Genomic DNA, 18117 nt, shown 5'->3' on the forward strand with positions numbered 1-18117 from the left:
TTTAAATAATGTTTTACTTTGTTTTTATTTTGGATTCAAGGTATTGTTTTTTTTTTAATTTTTTTTTTTAATAATGTACATCATAATTTTTATTAGTATTTATTAAATAATTTTGTTATAATGAAAAAGCTAAAACAAATAATGTTGTTTTTAGTACAAAGCAGAATGGTTTCGCTCTTAGCCACTATAATAAGAGTTTTTTTTGAAGTTCTGTACACTGTAATGTTATTGGTTATGGAGAATGACTGTTAAGATGCAAGTACTATGATTGGTTAAAATTGGAACGATATGATTAAGAGAACATACCTATCATGAGTGTTGAAAATTGAAATATTTTAGCGTTTCTGTCAATCATTGTGCGGCTGTCATATTTCCAGCTTTATAAATTTACAAAATTGTTAAACTATTAAAAACCAATTAAAATGGCCCGAGAAAGTAGCGCTGGATTCGACAGGCATATTACTATATTTTCGCCAGAAGGCAGATTATATCAAGTCGGTAAGTCAATGGTTGTTTCATTCTCTTCATTATGAAGTTATTACTTTTCATAAAAACTTAACAATCTTATAAAATGCTCAGAGATGAACTTTTTTTATAAATTATTTTAAATGAAGTTTACTACAGCAGTTTTGATTTATTTTGTTTTTTGTATGAAACAGAGTACGCTTTAAAAGCTATAAATCAAGGCGGCCTGACATCGGTTGCACTTCGAGGCGCTGATGGCGCCGTAGTAGCCGCTCAGCGCAAGGTGCCTGACCGCCTGCTAGACCCTGCTTCTGTCACTCATCTCTTCCGCCTTACAGACCGCATAGGATGTGTTATGACCGGCATGACGGGTAAAGTCAACTACAATTTGTTTTGTTTTTATTACTCTTAGATGTTTTTTTCTTCTTTTAAATCATAGTCTGATACTTTTGCGTTGAAATCTGAAGAACGAAATTATTACAGCTGACAGCAGGTCACAAGTACAGCGAGCTCGTTACGAAGCAGCAAACTGGACTTACAAGTATGGCACTGAAATACCAGTACACATTCTATGCCGACGCATTGCTGACATTTCTCAAGTGTATACACAGAATGCTGAGATGCGCCCACTCGGCTGCAGTAAGTTTTATATGAAATTTCTAACTCTTTACTTAAGATATTTAGGAAATAAGTTTTAATTTTTCTTTGTGCTTGAAATATTAGATTGATTTGTCTTGATCGATAAGATTGATTTTGTTCTTTTTACCATAATGTTTCGATAATACTGTAATAACATAGTTAATACAATTCTATGTTTTTTTTAAAGGTATGATGCTCATTGCCTATGATGATGAAACTGGTCCCAATGTGTACAAGACAGACCCCTCAGGCTACTATTGCTCATACAAAGCTGTGGCCGCGGGATCCAAGGCCACCGATGCAAATGCTTATCTCGAGAAAAAACTTAAGAAACGTGCTGACTTGTCTTCAGATGATGCCATACAGCTAGCTATCTCATGTCTCTCACAAGTGCTCTCTGTCGATTTTAAGTCTTCAGAGATTGAGGTTGGAGTAGTCTCAAAGGAAAATCCTAAATTCAGGTATTTTTTTACTGGCTTGCATAACTTTGGTCCAAATATGGTCCATTTCTGACGACCTCCATGGTCGAGTGGTGCGTACACCGGTTTTCATGGGTACACCACTTTGAGGTCCCGGGTTCGATTCCCGGCCGAGTCGATGTAGATTACCATTAGTTTTCTATGTTGTCTTGGGTCTGGGTGTTTGTGGTACCGTCGTTACTTCTGATTTCCATAACACAAGTGCTCCAGCTACTTACATTGGGATCAGAGTAATGTATGTGATGTTGTCTCATATTTATTATTATTATTATTATTTGTACTTTTTTTGTAATGTTATTTCAATTAATTGTTTGATATTTTTAAATATTCAATTTGAAAAACAACTTTTGTTATGACTTAACTATGGATGAAAAACTTTGCTTGAATTTATAAAGTTTTCTTTTGTTTTTCAGAGTACTGCCAGAAAGTGAAATCGACAGGCACCTAACTGCCATAGCGGAAAAGGATTGAGGGCATCCGCGACAACAAATGATATAATGTTTTTTAAATAAAAAATGTATTTCACATGATATGTTTTATTTGCAACGTGACATTCCCCGCTACAAGTCCGTCAGCAGGCCCTCGCGGCCGGGCGGCACGTCGGCCAGCAGCGCGGCCGGCAGCTCGGCCACGACGCGCGCGAAGTCGTGCACGCCGCAGCAGAAGGCCAGCCCGTACAGCGGGCTCTCGTAGTTGCGGTGGCGCCGCAGCGCCGCCAGCCACGACACGTGCGCGCACGCGCTCTCGCAGAACACGGCGTCGCGGATCTCGCTCACGGCCACGAACGGGTCGTTGAGCACGGCCACGGCCAGCGCGCGCCCGCCCGCCTTGTCGTGCACGACCGTCCAGACGTACTTGGGCACGGGGAACCGCGAGCCCCGCAGGAACACCTCCCGCCGCGTGTGCCCCGTGCGCAGCGCCATGTCGCCGTGCGTGCCCGCGTACACGTCCACGGTCGCGTGCGGCCGCGTCATCCTCGCGAACTTGGCGACGTCGCGCTGCATGTGCTCGAGGTTGCCCGTCGCGACGCTCGCCCACACCGCCACCTTGTTCGACACGAAGTCGGCGACTCGCATGTTCTGGTCGTCGAAGTAGTGCGCGCTCAGCAGCCCGGCCGCGGTGAGGTTCTGCCCCGCGAACGAGACCTTCTCGTGCTTGAACAGCTCGCGGACGCGCCTGTTCAGCCTGGCGTCGTCCGAGTACAGCTTCTCGGCGACGCTCCTGGTGGTGGCGTCGAACATGTTGTTGAAGTTGCCGAAGAGCGTGAGCGGCGCGCGTTGCTCGGAGTGCGGCGGCAGGCGCAGCGCGTTGGCGGGCGCGTTGCTCACGTGCGCGAACGTCGCGATGCCGCGGTCCTCGTCGAAGCACAGCGTCGCCATGTGACGAATGCTCGAATTCTCCTCTTGGAGTTGGTAGGCGCGTCCCCGTAGCGGCGGAGAGCAATATTCAACCTGATGAAACGATAAATCAAATTTTTTACCCGACACAAACGTGAAAAACACCGGACATTGAAAGTATCCGCGGGAGCGACGATAGCGTACCGGGTGCAGGACGTCCTCGAAGATGTTCTCCTGGCAGCCGAGCTCGAGCAGGTGTCGCAGCGAGCCGTCGAGCGGCACGCGGTAGCGGCCCGCCTCGCAGCGCGCCACGACGGCGGCGCGCAGCGGGAAGGCGAGCAGGCGGCCGGCGCCGCACGACAGCGCCACCTCGTCGCCGTGCGCCGCGCGCAGAGCGCCGTCCGCCGCGCGCTGTGACGTCACCAGTGGCATGTTGTCGGGCACGCACTCCGCGCACTGCAGCTCGATCACGCATGGCGCTGTACACCCGCCCAGAGGGAACCTTTACTCGTTGTCTAACTACATAGGGTCACTTTTTGGAAATCCCTTTTCGTAGCTGCCCTTTGACTGCAGTTTATGAGCTAGTTAAATGAGCAAGTTACTTGTGTTTGCTTGTATGGCAAATATCAGGTAATCTTTACATTACACTGCGGAGAACACCAGTAGTTAGGTCCAATTATATATTTTCATGGTAAGTAAAACAATAATCAAAAATCAAAATCAAAATAAACTTTATTCAAGTGGGCTTTTACAAGTACTTTTGAATCGTTGCCCATGCGAAAAATAAATTGTGAATTATTGTAATTTTGAGTTTAAAAATGGTTATTTACTAACGAAAGTTGAAAATAATACTCATTTTTTTTCAAAAATCCACAAATAAAAATGCATTTTTTCAAACGTTTGTCACGTGACACAAAACGCTCCTGATTGGTCGGGCTTATGATGAAGTCACTTTCTTGTTAACCTTGCTTTTCTACTATATATACCACAGATTAAAAGACAATAAAGTGATGTCACCGACCCATATACATGCAGCGCCATATTGTCCAAGTAGCGTTTTTGCGCGCTATTTAAATATGGATTTTTTAATGATATTTTTTGGTAAAGATGTACTAGAAATAAAAAAAAAACTTTTATTGCGTTCCTTAACTTCTACTAAATAATATAAAATGGATTTTAACAAACAGTCAAATAGCCTATGCAATGTAACCTGCCTGGAAGTCAACAGGTATTAATTCCAAGCTTATTTATCATCTACAAAATCTTGTATCGAATAATGCCTTTTTTACCAATATATTTTTTATAAACGATTTGAATTTACGAAACGGCACAGGTCTGTCTGCGGAATTATTTTATAGAAAGGGATACCTTGCTCCAAGAAAGAATTATTGACTTCGCTGAGTCGGAAACTTGGCGTTATAAGCTTATCCTTACTTATAGTGCATATACAGTCATTATCACTGATTTTATCAAAGTGATCAATGTTACTGTGAATGTTCCTACTTTGTCAAAAACATCCCGAAGAGAGTCTCTAGCTCCAAGATTATAAATAGACCGGATTGCTGTTTTGTAAAATAATACAGACAGATTCAATATCTGCAGCGTTACTCCAAACTAAAATGCCATATGACATAATCCTGTGAAAATAACCAGAATAAACTAAACGAGCCGTATCAATATCAGTTACTTGTCTAACTTCTCTAACCGCGTATGGTGCGGAGCTGAGTCTTTCTGTTAGGGATAATAAATGGGGACTCCAATGAAGTCTGGAATTCAATTCTATTCCCAAAAATACCGTAGTATTGACTACATCAAGCCGGCCACCGCTTAAAGATATATTATAATCTTGCTTTCTAACATTGGATAGGGTAAAAACTACAAATTTTGTTTTTTGAGCATTCTAAACCAAATTATTTACTTTAAACCAATCTTGTATCTGTGATAAGGCACCGTTCACATCGTCGTAGTCAGTATTTTTCCCTGTCGACCTTAAAAATCAGTGAAGTATCGTCAACAAACAATACTATATCACAAATACCTTTAACATAGAAAGGAAGATCATTTATATATAATAGAAAGGGACCCAAAATGGAACCTTGTAGAACACCCATTTTTAACGTAGATCCAGAAGGCTTTATTCCATTAGTGAAAACTTCCTAGATTCTTTGACTTAAGTATGAAGCAATGAGATCAAGAGCCTTACATTGACCACCGTAATATTAGAGCTTATAAAGAAGCGTCTCGTGTTTTACACAATCAAATGCTTTAGATAAATCACAGAATACTCCAATTGCATTTTGTGATTTTTCCCAAGCATCGTAAATATGTTTAAGAAGCGCAATTCCCGCATCAGTTGATCGACCTCTTGTAAAACCAAATTGCTCACTATGAAAAATAGTATTTGTACCGAAATGGATAAGAAGTTGATTTGAAATGATTGGCCTGTAATTTTTGGGATCGCTTCTATTTCCATTTTTAAAAATTGCCTTATTAGATGAGAATTTTACCGAAATGCCCCATATGTCGTTAATTTTTTTAATATGAGCGTTTTAAATACTTTTTTTATCTATTGCAGAAACTGTTTCAAAAGAAATGACTTACGTTCTGTTGATATCACAACGTGACACAAACAATACAGTAGTACTAGGCACTGTGTCCAGTCCATTGTTAAGCGAGTACTGGGTCGCGGCGACGCAACTCCAAGATAGCAGCTCGTCGACTCGTGACCGCGCGATAACCTCCGCGTCTGTATCCTCCATCAAACGCCTGAGTGTTTTCAACACTATTCGTAGTAAAAGCGGTCAATAGATAATAATTGTCTCAGTGTTTGCATTAGATGAGCACCTATAGACCTATTCGCTCACGAAGGCGCGCCCCTCACGTTATTTTACCGTGGTACAATAACAAACATCATTTATCTTAATTTTTTTTTCAACTAACGATGTATTTAGCTGAATACCAATCAGGCCGCTGATAGAAAAAATAAAGGCGGATCTGCAAAATAAATTGCTACTTTAGTATTCTTTTTTCGATAAATCAAAATACTTTAAATTTTATTCCTATTCTAATCTGTATTATTTCAGATACATTTGAATGATTTCTAAAAGGAATATATTAATAAAATGTATTCTAGTGTATGGTGTACAGTTCTATAATAGTAGTTTGAGTATTTGATGTGTTCCATTGCTCATGATGGAATAGTAAGCTGCTAGTCTTATTGTTTCTAACAAACTGATCTATATAAGTCTACTTTTAGCCATATTTTCTTGCGTATAGGGAGGGATGGTTGCTTCGAATGAAATAAAACAAGCGTGTACCATAGGTTGTTTATTATGAACATAATATACAATGCCGATGTTTATTTATAAAAGCGGGTAAAAACCGACGACGAGACACATACACCGTACGATAAAATAGTATTTTTTCATTATCCATCAACGTACATTATAGTAAAGTATAAGTTCACTTAAATAATTATCTAAATGTCGTTAGTCTAATTTAGTAAAACCTCTTCACTCCAGAGATCGTCGCTAGTTTTGGAAATTCTGACCAACATCTGCTTAACCAAATATAATGAATAGCTCATTGGTCGCGTACTGCGTCATCCGGTACTACCGACCGCTGACCATTCGATTTAAGTGTAATTAGATCGATAGTAATCTGACTTTGATCAGCGTTAAAAAACTGTTGGTAGGTTTCGAACAAACAACGTTCGGAATTTAATTTTCTAAGTACTTTAACTTTAAGAGTCCACAGAGACAGTTAACTTACAAACAAGTTTAAGTACAGTCGACGCGAACGCAACGAAATCTACAAAGACAGTATAACAACATGATCCGAAGAGCGATCACTAAATTAAACTATGATTATACGTAAGTTATAGTGTATTATTAAAAATGATGCCATAAATATTGGCCGATAAAGTAATTCAAGTATACCTATTGCTTCCGCGGATATGTCGCTGTTCAGAGCTACGCTGCGCTTTGGAGTCAGGTGCAACTAAGCATGTAGCCTTTGATCCCAGTACAAATCTGTATATGAAACTACTCACTACACATTATCGGAGTTCTCATGTAAGCTATAGTATATCAGTTATCTGCTATCGTTTCGTAAATATTCTGTTTAATTGCACTTTATCTTACCACCAAGCCGTGACTAATAAAAGGAGGTAAATAAGATACATGAATCGCTACTCCACGTTGAACACAGGCGCCGGGGAGAATTATTGCACACGCGGCACTCCAGCCGCATCACACAACGGCTACGACCACCGACACATATCAGAGACGACATAACAAACAAGTAACACGCACTAAGCGAAGAAGCGAGGATTAAGTCGAAATACAACGAGACCGACTAAGACTACAAGCTAAAGGGCTCCTCGGAAGCGCAGAAGCAGGCGATCCATTATCTACACTGAAACGGTTCTGTACAGCGGCGGGCTCTAGGAGCAGCAGGCGCGGGCGGGCGGCGCGCGCGACGGGCGGCGCTCCACGGCGATGCGCGCGTGGTCGGCGTCCGCCTCGCGCCCCGCAGACTTGTCCAGGATGGCCTCCGCCAGCTCCGAGAACGCGCGGTCGATGTTGATGTTGGACTTGGCCGACGTCTCCATGAAGCGGATGCCGTGCTCGTGCGCGATCTGAAACGGCGCCGTACGTGGGTGCCTGCCCGCTGAGCTCCAGTAGTCTACCCTATTCTTTGCTTTATAATTGCCTAGGCTGGAAGCTTTGATAAGATATTTCTATTTATTTTATTATATTAATGAGTATCTGGTTATTAATAAATAATTGTTAATCGAAAGGCAATTAACCAAGGTGTGTTATCCTATCGTTATCCTTTATTATGTTGGGACACTGTGGTCTACATGGAAATAAACTCTATATTGCTTGGTTAAAAGGTCATACTCAAATAAATTATGAGTAAGTGATAAAAATAGCCCAGCCTTCTATAGTGAATATGACTCATGTTCCAGTTTGTAATGGTTACTATTGGTATTTATTATGAATTTGTACATATTTCTATTTATTTTTTTATGGACAATATGCAAATTGCCCCTTAGATAATACGGTGATTTATATAGAAAATCTATTAATGGGCTCTGATAATTTTAATGAAATTACTAAGTATTCTTTGTTTAAAATATTTAACTCACTGCCTCTCCCCGCTCTTTGCTGACAACTCGCTTCTCTTCCATGTCACACTTGTTACCCAGTATCATTTTTTCCACGTCTTCATTTGCGTGCTATAAAGCAAAATTAAAGGTAGTATAATATACTTTAACTTTCCCAATAAATAATTAAAACAAATAGAGATATGCTCCACAAACCTCGTCTATATTTCTTAACCACTTGACAATATCATCAAATGTTTTTTCATTTGTTATGTCGTAAACGAGCATTATCCCCATCGCCCCACGGTAGTAGGAAGTGGTGATTGTGTGGAATCGTTCTTGCCCAGCTGTGTCCCAAATTTGGAGCTTGATTTTTTTACCACGAAGTTCTACTGTTTTGATTTTGAAATCTATGCCTGAGGAAATAAAAGAGAATTACATTAATAAAAACAAGTTTTGTTACACACCTTAATAAAATATTAAAATAAAATTCCATCACAATATAATCATTGTTTTTTACAGTTTGAAAAATGTATGTTTCATATTCATACGACATAAATTTAATTTGATTTAATAATGAGATACAATAGTAAATAGATATAAAGTTAAACACTGCACGGACATAAAAATATAAAGATGGTTCAGTTTCATACCAATAGTGGAAATAAATGTCGTTGTGAAGTGATTATCTGAAAACCTAAACAATATACAAGTTTTGCCAACACCAGAGTCACCAATGAGGAGCAGTTTAAATAACAGATCATAAGTTTTCTTGGCCATTTTATTATTTTGTATAGAAAAAACGTAGCTATTTTATACAAAAATCATTCGATCAGAAATGTGACAGCTAATACTTCAGTTCAACCTCAGCCATGCAAAATTATTGCAATATGTAAAAAAAACATCAGTGTTTTTAATTTTTATTCAAAGATACTATAAAAAGTCAAGTGAGCTACTCCAAAAATATGAACTAAAGTGGCACAAAAAATACTCGGTTTGTAATAATTATAATCTTATTACTTGTGCTGTTACGATTTTATTTTAAGGGTTGTATTCTTGTAAACCTTTTTTTTTATACAAACACTTTAATATGCATACATCTGCAAATTAAGTAATATTTAACACGACACTATTCTCTATACGATAACCCGTGGACGTGCCAGCGTACATAGATTCGAAATAAATGTTAAGTTAATCTAGCATATTCATTATCTACCATACCTATAGAATCTGTGGACTGGATTCGACAAGTCTCTGTCATTACTTAGTTTCGTCTCTGTCATAAGCGGCGCGAAATCGTATCTTTTGCTCCGTTCTCTTTTTAGCTGTATTACATCGCGTCCTTTGCGTTTTGACGTTGTGTTTTCATTTATTGATCAAGTTTGGGATATTGGGGAAGTGGATCAATATCATAGTCTTGCGTACTTGCTTCGTATTTGACAAGGTTGTTAAATAGTGATGTTTTCAATGAGAAAATCTAAAACCAAGTTTTAAATGCCTAATGCTAGGATCAAGTAGTAAGTAAACAAATATCAAAATGCATCGACGAGGCGGGAAACGCATTCGGATGGATGATCCTCCGCCGGAGTATGTTAATCCCATGACTCCCGCAACCCCTATGACTGACTATGGCGGACAGTCTGTACATGAACCGGAAACACCCAATGTGAATTATTCGGGCTTTAATGTGGGAGCGGTCGCAAATTCTACCATAGCAGAAGCTCCTAGAGAAGAAAGTGAAGATCATACCGAGGAAGAGACCAGATCACCATCACCGGCCCCAACAAAACGTATAACACGAAGCAGAGGACGAGGGGGTGATGGTGGGTACGTCGGCAGATTAGCAGAGTCTCCTCCTCCCCCGCCTCTGCGAAGACGTGGTCGCGGCGGAAGAGGGCGAGGTCGGGGAAGAGGTGCTGCTCCTCCGCCAGCTTACTCACCGCCGCCCGTTCTACTACCGGGGGATGATGAAAACAGTCTCTACAATATCCTTCGCTTTAACAAAACAGCAATAAATGTAAGTTATATTGCATATCACTAAATATGCAAAACCATATTCCATTACTGGATCTGAATCTATTCAGTCATAATATCATGAAACAATCTTTATGAAAATTTCATCCTTAACTATTCTACTATTACTATTAAGCACTTTTTTTATTGATGTTTCTAATCAAATTTAAAGGTTCATGATTAAAAATGTTCTTATTCATATAGGTGAACACCAGTGAATTTAATATACAAAAACAATTTTGATTTACATTACTTAATTTGAGATTTATAGTTTTTATTACTAAAAAGAAGCAACAATGACAAATTATTATTACAAAACCTGCAACATTATGTTAACTCTGCAACTTTTATGGAAATAAAATAAATAATATTGTGGATTATGACAGCATCATTGATACTATTTTGTTCAATTAAAAGATAAAGTAACTAAGACTATTTGAAGCATATTTAGATATAGAAAATTTAAACTAGAAAAAAGTTAAAAAGAGTTACTAATTACAAATTATCTAAAATAAATCTTAAGATTTTTATGAATAAATAATTTCAATCAATGAGTTTTTTTAATATATTAGTATTGTGAAATTTAACTAACCATGTACATAATAATTTAATGCAATGTCGTGTTTGTAGCAAGTGGTAGACATGTGGATAGAGGAGTACAAGAGCAACAGGGAGAGTGCTCTGGTGCAGTTGATGCAATTCTTTATTAACTCTTCTGGTTGCCGCGGCAAGGTCACCCCCGACATGGCTCAGATGGACCACACTCTTATTATCAAGAAGATGACACAAGAATTTGATGAGGTATTGTCATTGTATTATGGAATCAAAAAATAGTCTTGATTATTATTTCAGATCTGACAGATGGTGATGATTCATGGCCTATATAAATATTCAGGTTACAGTTACTAATATAAAGTCCAGTATACTTTCCACTCATCGCCTGTTCTACCAGTAATCAGCTATAGTTAGCATTTGTGTAAAATTTACACTCAATAAAAATTAAAAAGCAACTCCTTTCTATGGAGTCTGCCAGTATAAATTGTGTTGTTAGTTGTATTGTCAGTTGGAGACATGATGTCAAACGTTAATTTTAATTCAAATGTTAATTTTAATATGATTAGGCAATTATAAATAAAGGAAGTTATTGAAAGTTTCAGATATTTTTAAGTAAGGAAATATTAGTTTTTGGGTAAAAATTCTAATATATTCTGTATTATTTTGTTAACAGGAAAGTGGAGAATATCCTCTCATTATGACGGGACAGACATGGAAGAAATTCCGCTCAAACTTTTGCGAGTTCATACAGACACTGGTGAAAATGTGTCAGTACTCAATTATTTATGACCAGTACCTGATGGACAACATCATCTCTCTGCTCACTGGCCTCTCAGATTCGCAAGTGAGAGCTTTCAGGCACACGGCTACACTCGCTGGTAAATATTAAATATTTTGCGTTACTGATGAATGTATGTATCATCGAAATCTACATAGTGATCGTTTGGGCCGCCAGTAATGAAGCTGATGACGGCGCTGGTGGACGTGGCGCTGCTGACGAGCGTGAACTGCGACAACTGCCTGCGCCAGTACGAGGCCGAGCGGCTCAAGGCGCGGGACAAGCGCGCCAGCGAGCGCCTCGAGGTGCTGGTCGCCAAGCGCCAGGAGCTGGAGGAGAACATGGAGGAAATTAAGAACATGCTCTCCTACATGTTCAAATCCGTGTTTGTGCACCGATACAGGTATTTATTTGCTCAGATCTTATATGAATCTGATGGCGACGAGGAATATTGTCACCTAATTTGGCTTCCTGTTTGGTGCAGGGATACGCTGCCCGACATCAGAGCCATCACGATGTCAGAAATAGGCATTTGGATGGAGAAGTTCCCTGCACATTTTCTCGATGACTTGTATCTCAAATATATCGGATGGACTCTTCACGACAAAGTAAGTATACACTATCATTCAGCTTGACGGCTCAGATTTGATGCTAAAAAATTAACACTTGCCTCTCAGGTCGGCGAAGTTCGGCTGCGATGTCTGCAAGCGCTGCAGCCGCTGTACGAGTGCGAGGAGCTGAAGGGCAAGCTGGAGCTGTTCACGTCCAAGTTCAAGGACCGCATCGTGTCCATGTCGCTGGACAAGGAGACCGAGGTGGCCGTGCACGCCGTGCGGCTCGTCATCGCCATCCTCAAGTGAGTGGGGGGAGTCGCGATGCGCTCTTCGCGTGTCCGTAAGTAACGAGGGCGCGTGTCGCAGGATGCACCCCGACGTGCTGACGGACAAGGACTGCGAGAACGTGTACGAGCTGGTGTACTCGTCGTGGCGCGGCGTGGCGGCGGCGGCGGGCGAGTTCCTCAACGTGCGCCTGTTCCGCTGCGACGACGCGCCGCCGCCCGCGCGCTCGCGCCGCGGCAAGGCGCGCCTGCCCAACACGCCGCTCGTGCGCGACCTGGTGCAGTTCTTCATCGAGTCCGAGCTGCACGAGCACGGCGCCTACCTCGTCGACTCGCTCATCGAGTCCAACCCCATGATGAAGGACTGGGAGTGCATGACCGACCTGCTGCTGGAGGAGGCGGGCGCCGGCGAGGAGGCGCTGGACAACAGGCAGGAGTCGTCGCTGATCGAGCTGATGGTGTGCTGCGTGCGCCAGGCCAGCACCGGCGAGCCGCCCGTGGGCCGCGGCGCCTCGCGCAAGCACCACCACATGCTGTCCAAGGAGCAGGCCAAGGTACCGCCCCTCGCTTGCGATGCGAGCGACGGCCGCGCTTCCGATCCACATGCTCATAACACGACCGCGTCCCGCAGATGGTGAGTGACGACCGCGCCAAGATGACGACGCACTTCATGGTGACGCTGCCGGCGCTGCTGGACAAGTTCGGCGCCGACCCGGAGAAGCTCACCAACCTCGTGGCCATCCCGCAGTACTTCGACCTGGAGCTGTACACCACGCAGCGGCAGGAGGGCGTACGTATCCCCCGCGGCGCCGGCCCGCCCGCCGGCCGCCGCTGACCGCTCGCCGTCGCCCGCAGAACCTGACGCTGCTGCTGAACAAGATCCGCGAGATCGTGAAGGTGCAGACGGAGGCCGAGGTGCTGGAGACGTGCGGGCGCACGCTGGAGGTGCTGTGCGGCGAGCAGCACGCCGTGTACACGCGCTGCAACGTGGCGCGCGCCACCGTCACCGACATGTGCGTCAACCGCTACAAGGAGGCCATCGACGACTACCGCAGCCTCGTCGAGGGCGGCGAGACGCCCGACGCCGACGAGGTGTTCAACGTCATCAACTCGCTGCGCAAGGTGTCCATCATGTACATGTGCCACAACCTCAACGACACCAACATCTGGGACTCGCTGTTCGAGGACCTGCCCAAGTGCGTGGAGGGCGGCGAGGCGGGCATGCCGGCGCAGGCGCTGGTGTACGTGGTGCGCGCCTGCTTCTACTCCGTGCTGTGGTCGCTGCACGAGCTGGAGGAGCGCGGCGAGGGCGGGCCGCTGCGCGAGCGCCTGCGCGCCTACTGCGAGCTGTGCCGCGCCGTGGCGGCGCGCGGCCGCTCGCCCGAGCTGCGCGAGGAGGCCTACACCAGCCTGTGCGACCTGCTCATCTTCTTCGCCGAGGCGCCGGCCGCGCGCCGCCCCGCGCTGGAGGCCGACGCCGCGCTGTGCGACCTGCTCAACGACTTCGTGCAGGAGTTCGTCTTCGTGCACCACAACTACGGTACCGCGCCGTCCCGTCCTCGGGTGTCTACTGACTGACCACTCTTGATGCAAAACTTACGATGTACACAAATTCACGTAGACACGTAGCATCGACCGAGCTCGCTTGTCCCGTGTATCTCGCGGCGATTACCTGCCTACTGCGGCAGGTAATTGAAAAGTAATCATTGCGACCGGTGTCTACGTTTATTTGTGGTTTGACAAGTATGGCGTTCCGGATGATATTTTTGGTAAACATCTGCCGCGATCGGTACGAGAGATTACTTGAGGCCGAAATGTATAGTTCTCTCCCTCTATGCAGAATAGCTTGTCGCACACGAACTCTACACTGACACCACAGAACACGGACGCATACAACACTATTCGGCTCGCGTGCACCCACACACCCACACCGCACACACGCGACGCACGCACACACATATACACAGACACGCACACAGGCACGCACACTCGGGCACAGACTACGCTCCCTGCCCGCCAGGGTTATCGTGCGAAACGTTCCTAGCCGTCGTCTCGAACGCCATACTGCGCAAACGAATCGGACCTGTAACGATGAGAAAAAATATGCATTATTTCGTTACAAATAAATGATCGGAAGCGAAACGAGATAGACATACGTAACGCGCTGTGTCTGCTTGCATGTCTGCCGTCGGCGCCGCGACCCCGGTAAGCCCCCGCGCCCTTTGCCTTAGTAATGCCGAGCCCGCTCCGATAATGCATATTTTTGTCTCCGCCGCCGCGCCCGCGACATTACTAAGGGAAACCCGCGCCCTGCATGCTCGACGTAGCCGCTTGCCGCATGCGACCCTGCTTGCGCACGCCCTAGCCCTGTGCCACTGGTCGCTGACCTCACTCCCGTCCCGACGTTTGCTCGATGTCTACGACCGCTCGATGGTGTCGAAGCTGCCGTATCACGTAGCCTTTTTTTCGCTTGAGCTAGCTGTCCAGTAGAAACGTAACGCTGGTGCCGCGAAACGACCGCGCCGATCTCGTTTTGGAATCGTTTTTTGGGTCGTTTGAAAACTGGCGAGGTCTTTCGTCGCAGAGCGTTACGTTTTCAGCGAACGGCACGGCGACGGTAGCGGTAGGCGGCGGTCGTTAAGTTCGGAGATGCGTTGCAGACGGTCAAGACGAGAGACGCATCGAGGAGCTCCACAAGCGCCGCAACTTCCTCGCCGCCTACTGCAAGCTCATCGTGTACAACGTGGCGCCCATCCGCCGCGCCGCCGACGTCTTCAAGCACTACATCAAGGTACGTGCCGCGCCCAAGCCCCCGGCCCCGCCTCCACGCCCCACCCATGACCCTCGTGTCCGCAGTGCTACAACGACTACGGGGACATCATCAAGGCCACGCTGAGCAAGGCGCGCGAGATCAACAAGCTGAGCTGCGCGCTGACCATGGAGCTGGCCATGCAGGCGCTGTACAGCGAGCTGGTGCAGCGCCACCCCTCGCCGCACCGCCAGCTGCCCGAGTTCCTCGAGCTCAAGGAGCTGGCCAAGCGCTTCTCGGTCATGTTCGGCCTGGACGCCGTCAAGAACCGCGAGGCGCTCACGGCGCTGCACCGCGCCGGCGTGGCCTTCGCCGCGCTCGACCCGCCGCGCCACCTGCTGTTCCTCGAGCCGCTCGCAGAGTTCTCCGGCAAGCTGCTGCGCCAGGACAAGCGCGCCGTGCTCAAGGTGACGCCCCGCACCCCCCCCCCCGCCCCGCCCGCTCTCGCCGCGGACTCGATGCTAACGTGCAGGTCTCGCCGCAGTTCGCAGAGTCCCGCTTCTCGACGATGCAGTGGGGCGAGGAGTGGGCGCCGCTGCTGGCCTACCGCAACTCGCTGCTGACCGACGCGCCCGACGAGCGGCCGCCGCCCGCGCGCCGCCACTACACGCGCCGCCACCGTGAGCACCCGCCCCGCCCGCGCGCCCCGCGCCCCCCGCGCGCCCCCCCGCGCCCTAATGCCGTGTGTCTGTCGCAGGCGGCCAGAACGAGGAGGAGGAGGGCGACGACAACGCGGACTCCGACGCCGAGCCGGTGTGAGCGCCGCCCGCCGCCGCCCGCCGTCGACACTTCGACGATGAAAATGTCTATCCCGTTATTACTGCTGCTTCGATTTCTGGATTTGTATAAAGCATCAATATTGACAATACAGTATATTAAAAGTGCCAATAACTATTTGTAATGCAGTACTGCACGAGCCTGCAAAGCTGGGCTACACACGGTGCAGCCTGCAAGTAGATTCCTCTTCAAACATTATCTCCGTTTACATTTGAGTCTGACGATACACGTGACATTGAGGCATTTCTTTAGACTATTATGTTACATAAGTGCCTTGGAATATTGTTTTAGTAAAAGTTAAAATTTAAGTTTTTTATTAAATATAATATTGTATTTATAATTATTTTCTATCTTACGAATTAAAACGTACCGACGTCACATGAAATTAAGATAAAAGGGCCGAATGATACCTAACATGAACCCTGAGAATATGACACACGTTTTAGAGCAGACCCGCCGCGCCGGCACGCGGGCGCCTGCGAACTCAACAAGGGGTCGTGCAGCAGCTACGGATATAATAAATGGTACCTAGATTCGATTCCCAACCCGACGTTTCGAGGGGGCGGAAACAGCAATCACGCAATTGAAGTCCGCCATGTTTCTGTTATTGTTATCGAGTCGGTTAATATTTATAATAATTTACAATTCATTCTTTCGTCATCGATGTGATGACGTATCGAGGCGACGCGGATAATATTTGATTTTTTGTATTTCGTATTTAACATAAGTGAAGAAAATGTTTCTTCTCGACGCGGCGCCGTCCCTCGACAGCACTGATTGTCTCGTTGATGGTTAAATTTTAGTTATGTATAATATATTTTTATAATAAAGCTATTTAATAAATTGTGTTTTATTTTCCTGTTAATATGTACTGTATCTGAAGTGACTGAATGGCACCGCGCAGCTTGTACGATGCTATTCATTTGTTACATAAGACGATTAAGCGCTGCGGTTGTACCTACCATGTCTTGTGTTTTACAATTAAGGGTGGAGATGGTCAAAAACTGGCGAAAGCAGTAATAAATCGAATGTCTATCAGCTATATCGCTTATTGACAGGTCAGTGTTTGAAAAACTCATCGAGTCTAATTGAACCACTTTTCGACATATTCGCTTTTATACACTCTTACATTCTTTAGACGTAGGGCTAAATATTATACATTTAAGGCAGGTCTGTCAGTGAATAAATCAGGATGATTACCTATAAGTTTATAAGTTGAAAGCAAAAAGTTTTGAAGTTTTTTTTTATTACCTATTTCCGTTCCTATTTTTTGGATTTATTCCCTTTTTACAATTGGTGGTTCAATTAAACTCAGAGGGGAGTGTCAGCAGCTGCTAGGGTGCGATCCTTGTAGTAGTTTAACATAACATTATCACATTCGCTTTCCCCTTTAGATGATTGGATTGTTGAAAAATAATACGTAAAATTGCAATCATATTTCACAGTTTACTATCGACGAGACACTGTAATCTAACGAATTTTGTAATCTTACGGTGACATTTACATACCTTACTGTAGAATCACTTTGCATATACCTACTTAGATTAAAACGGTGATGATTAAAATCCGTGGAGTAGTTTGAATTATCTAAGTATACAGACGGCGGGATGATCCCGCGAAATAGATATCCTAGGAAGTTAACACCTGTACCTAACACGTACGACAAAACTTAGATGTCGCATCGGCAAAATTCGTAAAACCGATCACATCACAAATACCTTTAACAAAGAAAGGAAGGTCATTTATATATACTAGAAATAGAAAGGGACCCAAAATTGAACCTTGTGGAACACCTACTTTTAACGTAGATCCAGTAGACTCAGAGCCGGATTTAAAGGTCTGGAGGCCCCCGGGTCACAAAGCAGTGGGGGCCTCCAGACCATATATTATCATCAATAATTACTTTTGTTATTTCAATCAGTAAGCTATGATTTATTTACTTGTATCGGTAACTTTTAAATTATTAAATAATAACATTATTATAATTTGACTATATCTCGGTATTTGTTAACTTGCTGAAAACTGTGGCCCCCACTTATGTGGAGACCCCAGGGCAGTTGCCCCGGTTGCCCTTCCCTAAATACAGCCCTGAGTAGACTTTATTCCATTAATGAAAACTTGCTGGATTCTTTGACTTAAGTATGAAGCAATGAGATCAAGAGCCCTACCTTTAATGCCGTAATATTTGAGCTTATAAAGAAGAGTCTCGTGTTCTACACAATCAAATGCTTTAGATAAATCACAGAATACTCCAATACCATTCTGTGATTTCTCCCAAGCATCGTAAATATGCTTAAGAAGCGCAATTCCCGCATCA

General features: G+C 44.5%; 4 protein-coding genes across 4 annotated transcripts; 2 read left to right on the plus strand and 2 right to left on the minus strand.

Moving 5' to 3' along the window:
• Positions 1–276: 276 nt before the first annotated feature.
• Positions 277–2110, plus strand: LOC124536136 (proteasome subunit alpha type-6-like). The gene is made up of 5 exons (XM_047112594.1): positions 277–498; positions 660–836; positions 949–1104; positions 1292–1565; positions 1997–2110. The coding sequence occupies exons 1-5, from the start codon at positions 423–425 to the stop codon at positions 2052–2054; spliced, it is 741 nt and encodes a 246-aa protein (XP_046968550.1). The 5' UTR covers positions 277–422; the 3' UTR covers positions 2055–2110.
• LOC124536135 lies at positions 2104–5650 on the minus strand. The gene is made up of 3 exons (XM_047112593.1): positions 5522–5650; positions 3125–3399; positions 2104–3034 (listed from the first exon to the last, which is right to left on the minus strand). The coding sequence occupies exons 1-3, from the start codon at positions 5583–5585 to the stop codon at positions 2144–2146; spliced, it is 1230 nt and encodes a 409-aa protein (XP_046968549.1). The 5' UTR covers positions 5586–5650; the 3' UTR covers positions 2104–2143.
• A 584-nt stretch (positions 5651–6234) lies between these two features.
• LOC124536272 (ras-related protein Rab-10) lies at positions 6235–8928 on the minus strand. Its single transcript, XM_047112779.1, has 4 exons — positions 8684–8928; positions 8247–8446; positions 8073–8162; positions 6235–7559 (listed from the first exon to the last, which is right to left on the minus strand). Exons 1-4 carry the CDS (start codon positions 8808–8810, stop codon positions 7365–7367), a joined length of 612 nt encoding a protein of 203 aa, XP_046968735.1. The 5' UTR covers positions 8811–8928; the 3' UTR covers positions 6235–7364.
• Positions 8929–9287: 359 nt separating this feature from the next.
• Positions 9288–16644, plus strand: LOC124536096 (cohesin subunit SA-1). The gene is made up of 13 exons (XM_047112532.1): positions 9288–10047; positions 10674–10844; positions 11272–11476; positions 11554–11779; positions 11861–11984; positions 12054–12232; positions 12297–12768; positions 12846–13004; positions 13070–13754; positions 14875–15005; positions 15071–15430; positions 15508–15643; positions 15721–16644. Exons 1-13 carry the CDS (start codon positions 9568–9570, stop codon positions 15780–15782), a joined length of 3390 nt encoding a protein of 1129 aa, XP_046968488.1. The 5' UTR covers positions 9288–9567; the 3' UTR covers positions 15783–16644.
• The last annotated feature ends 1473 nt before the right edge of the window (positions 16645–18117 follow it).

Source organism: Vanessa cardui, chromosome 16, assembly GCF_905220365.1.
Source record: "Vanessa cardui chromosome 16, ilVanCard2.1, whole genome shotgun sequence".
NCBI classification, from domain to species: domain Eukaryota; kingdom Metazoa; phylum Arthropoda; class Insecta; order Lepidoptera; family Nymphalidae; genus Vanessa; species Vanessa cardui.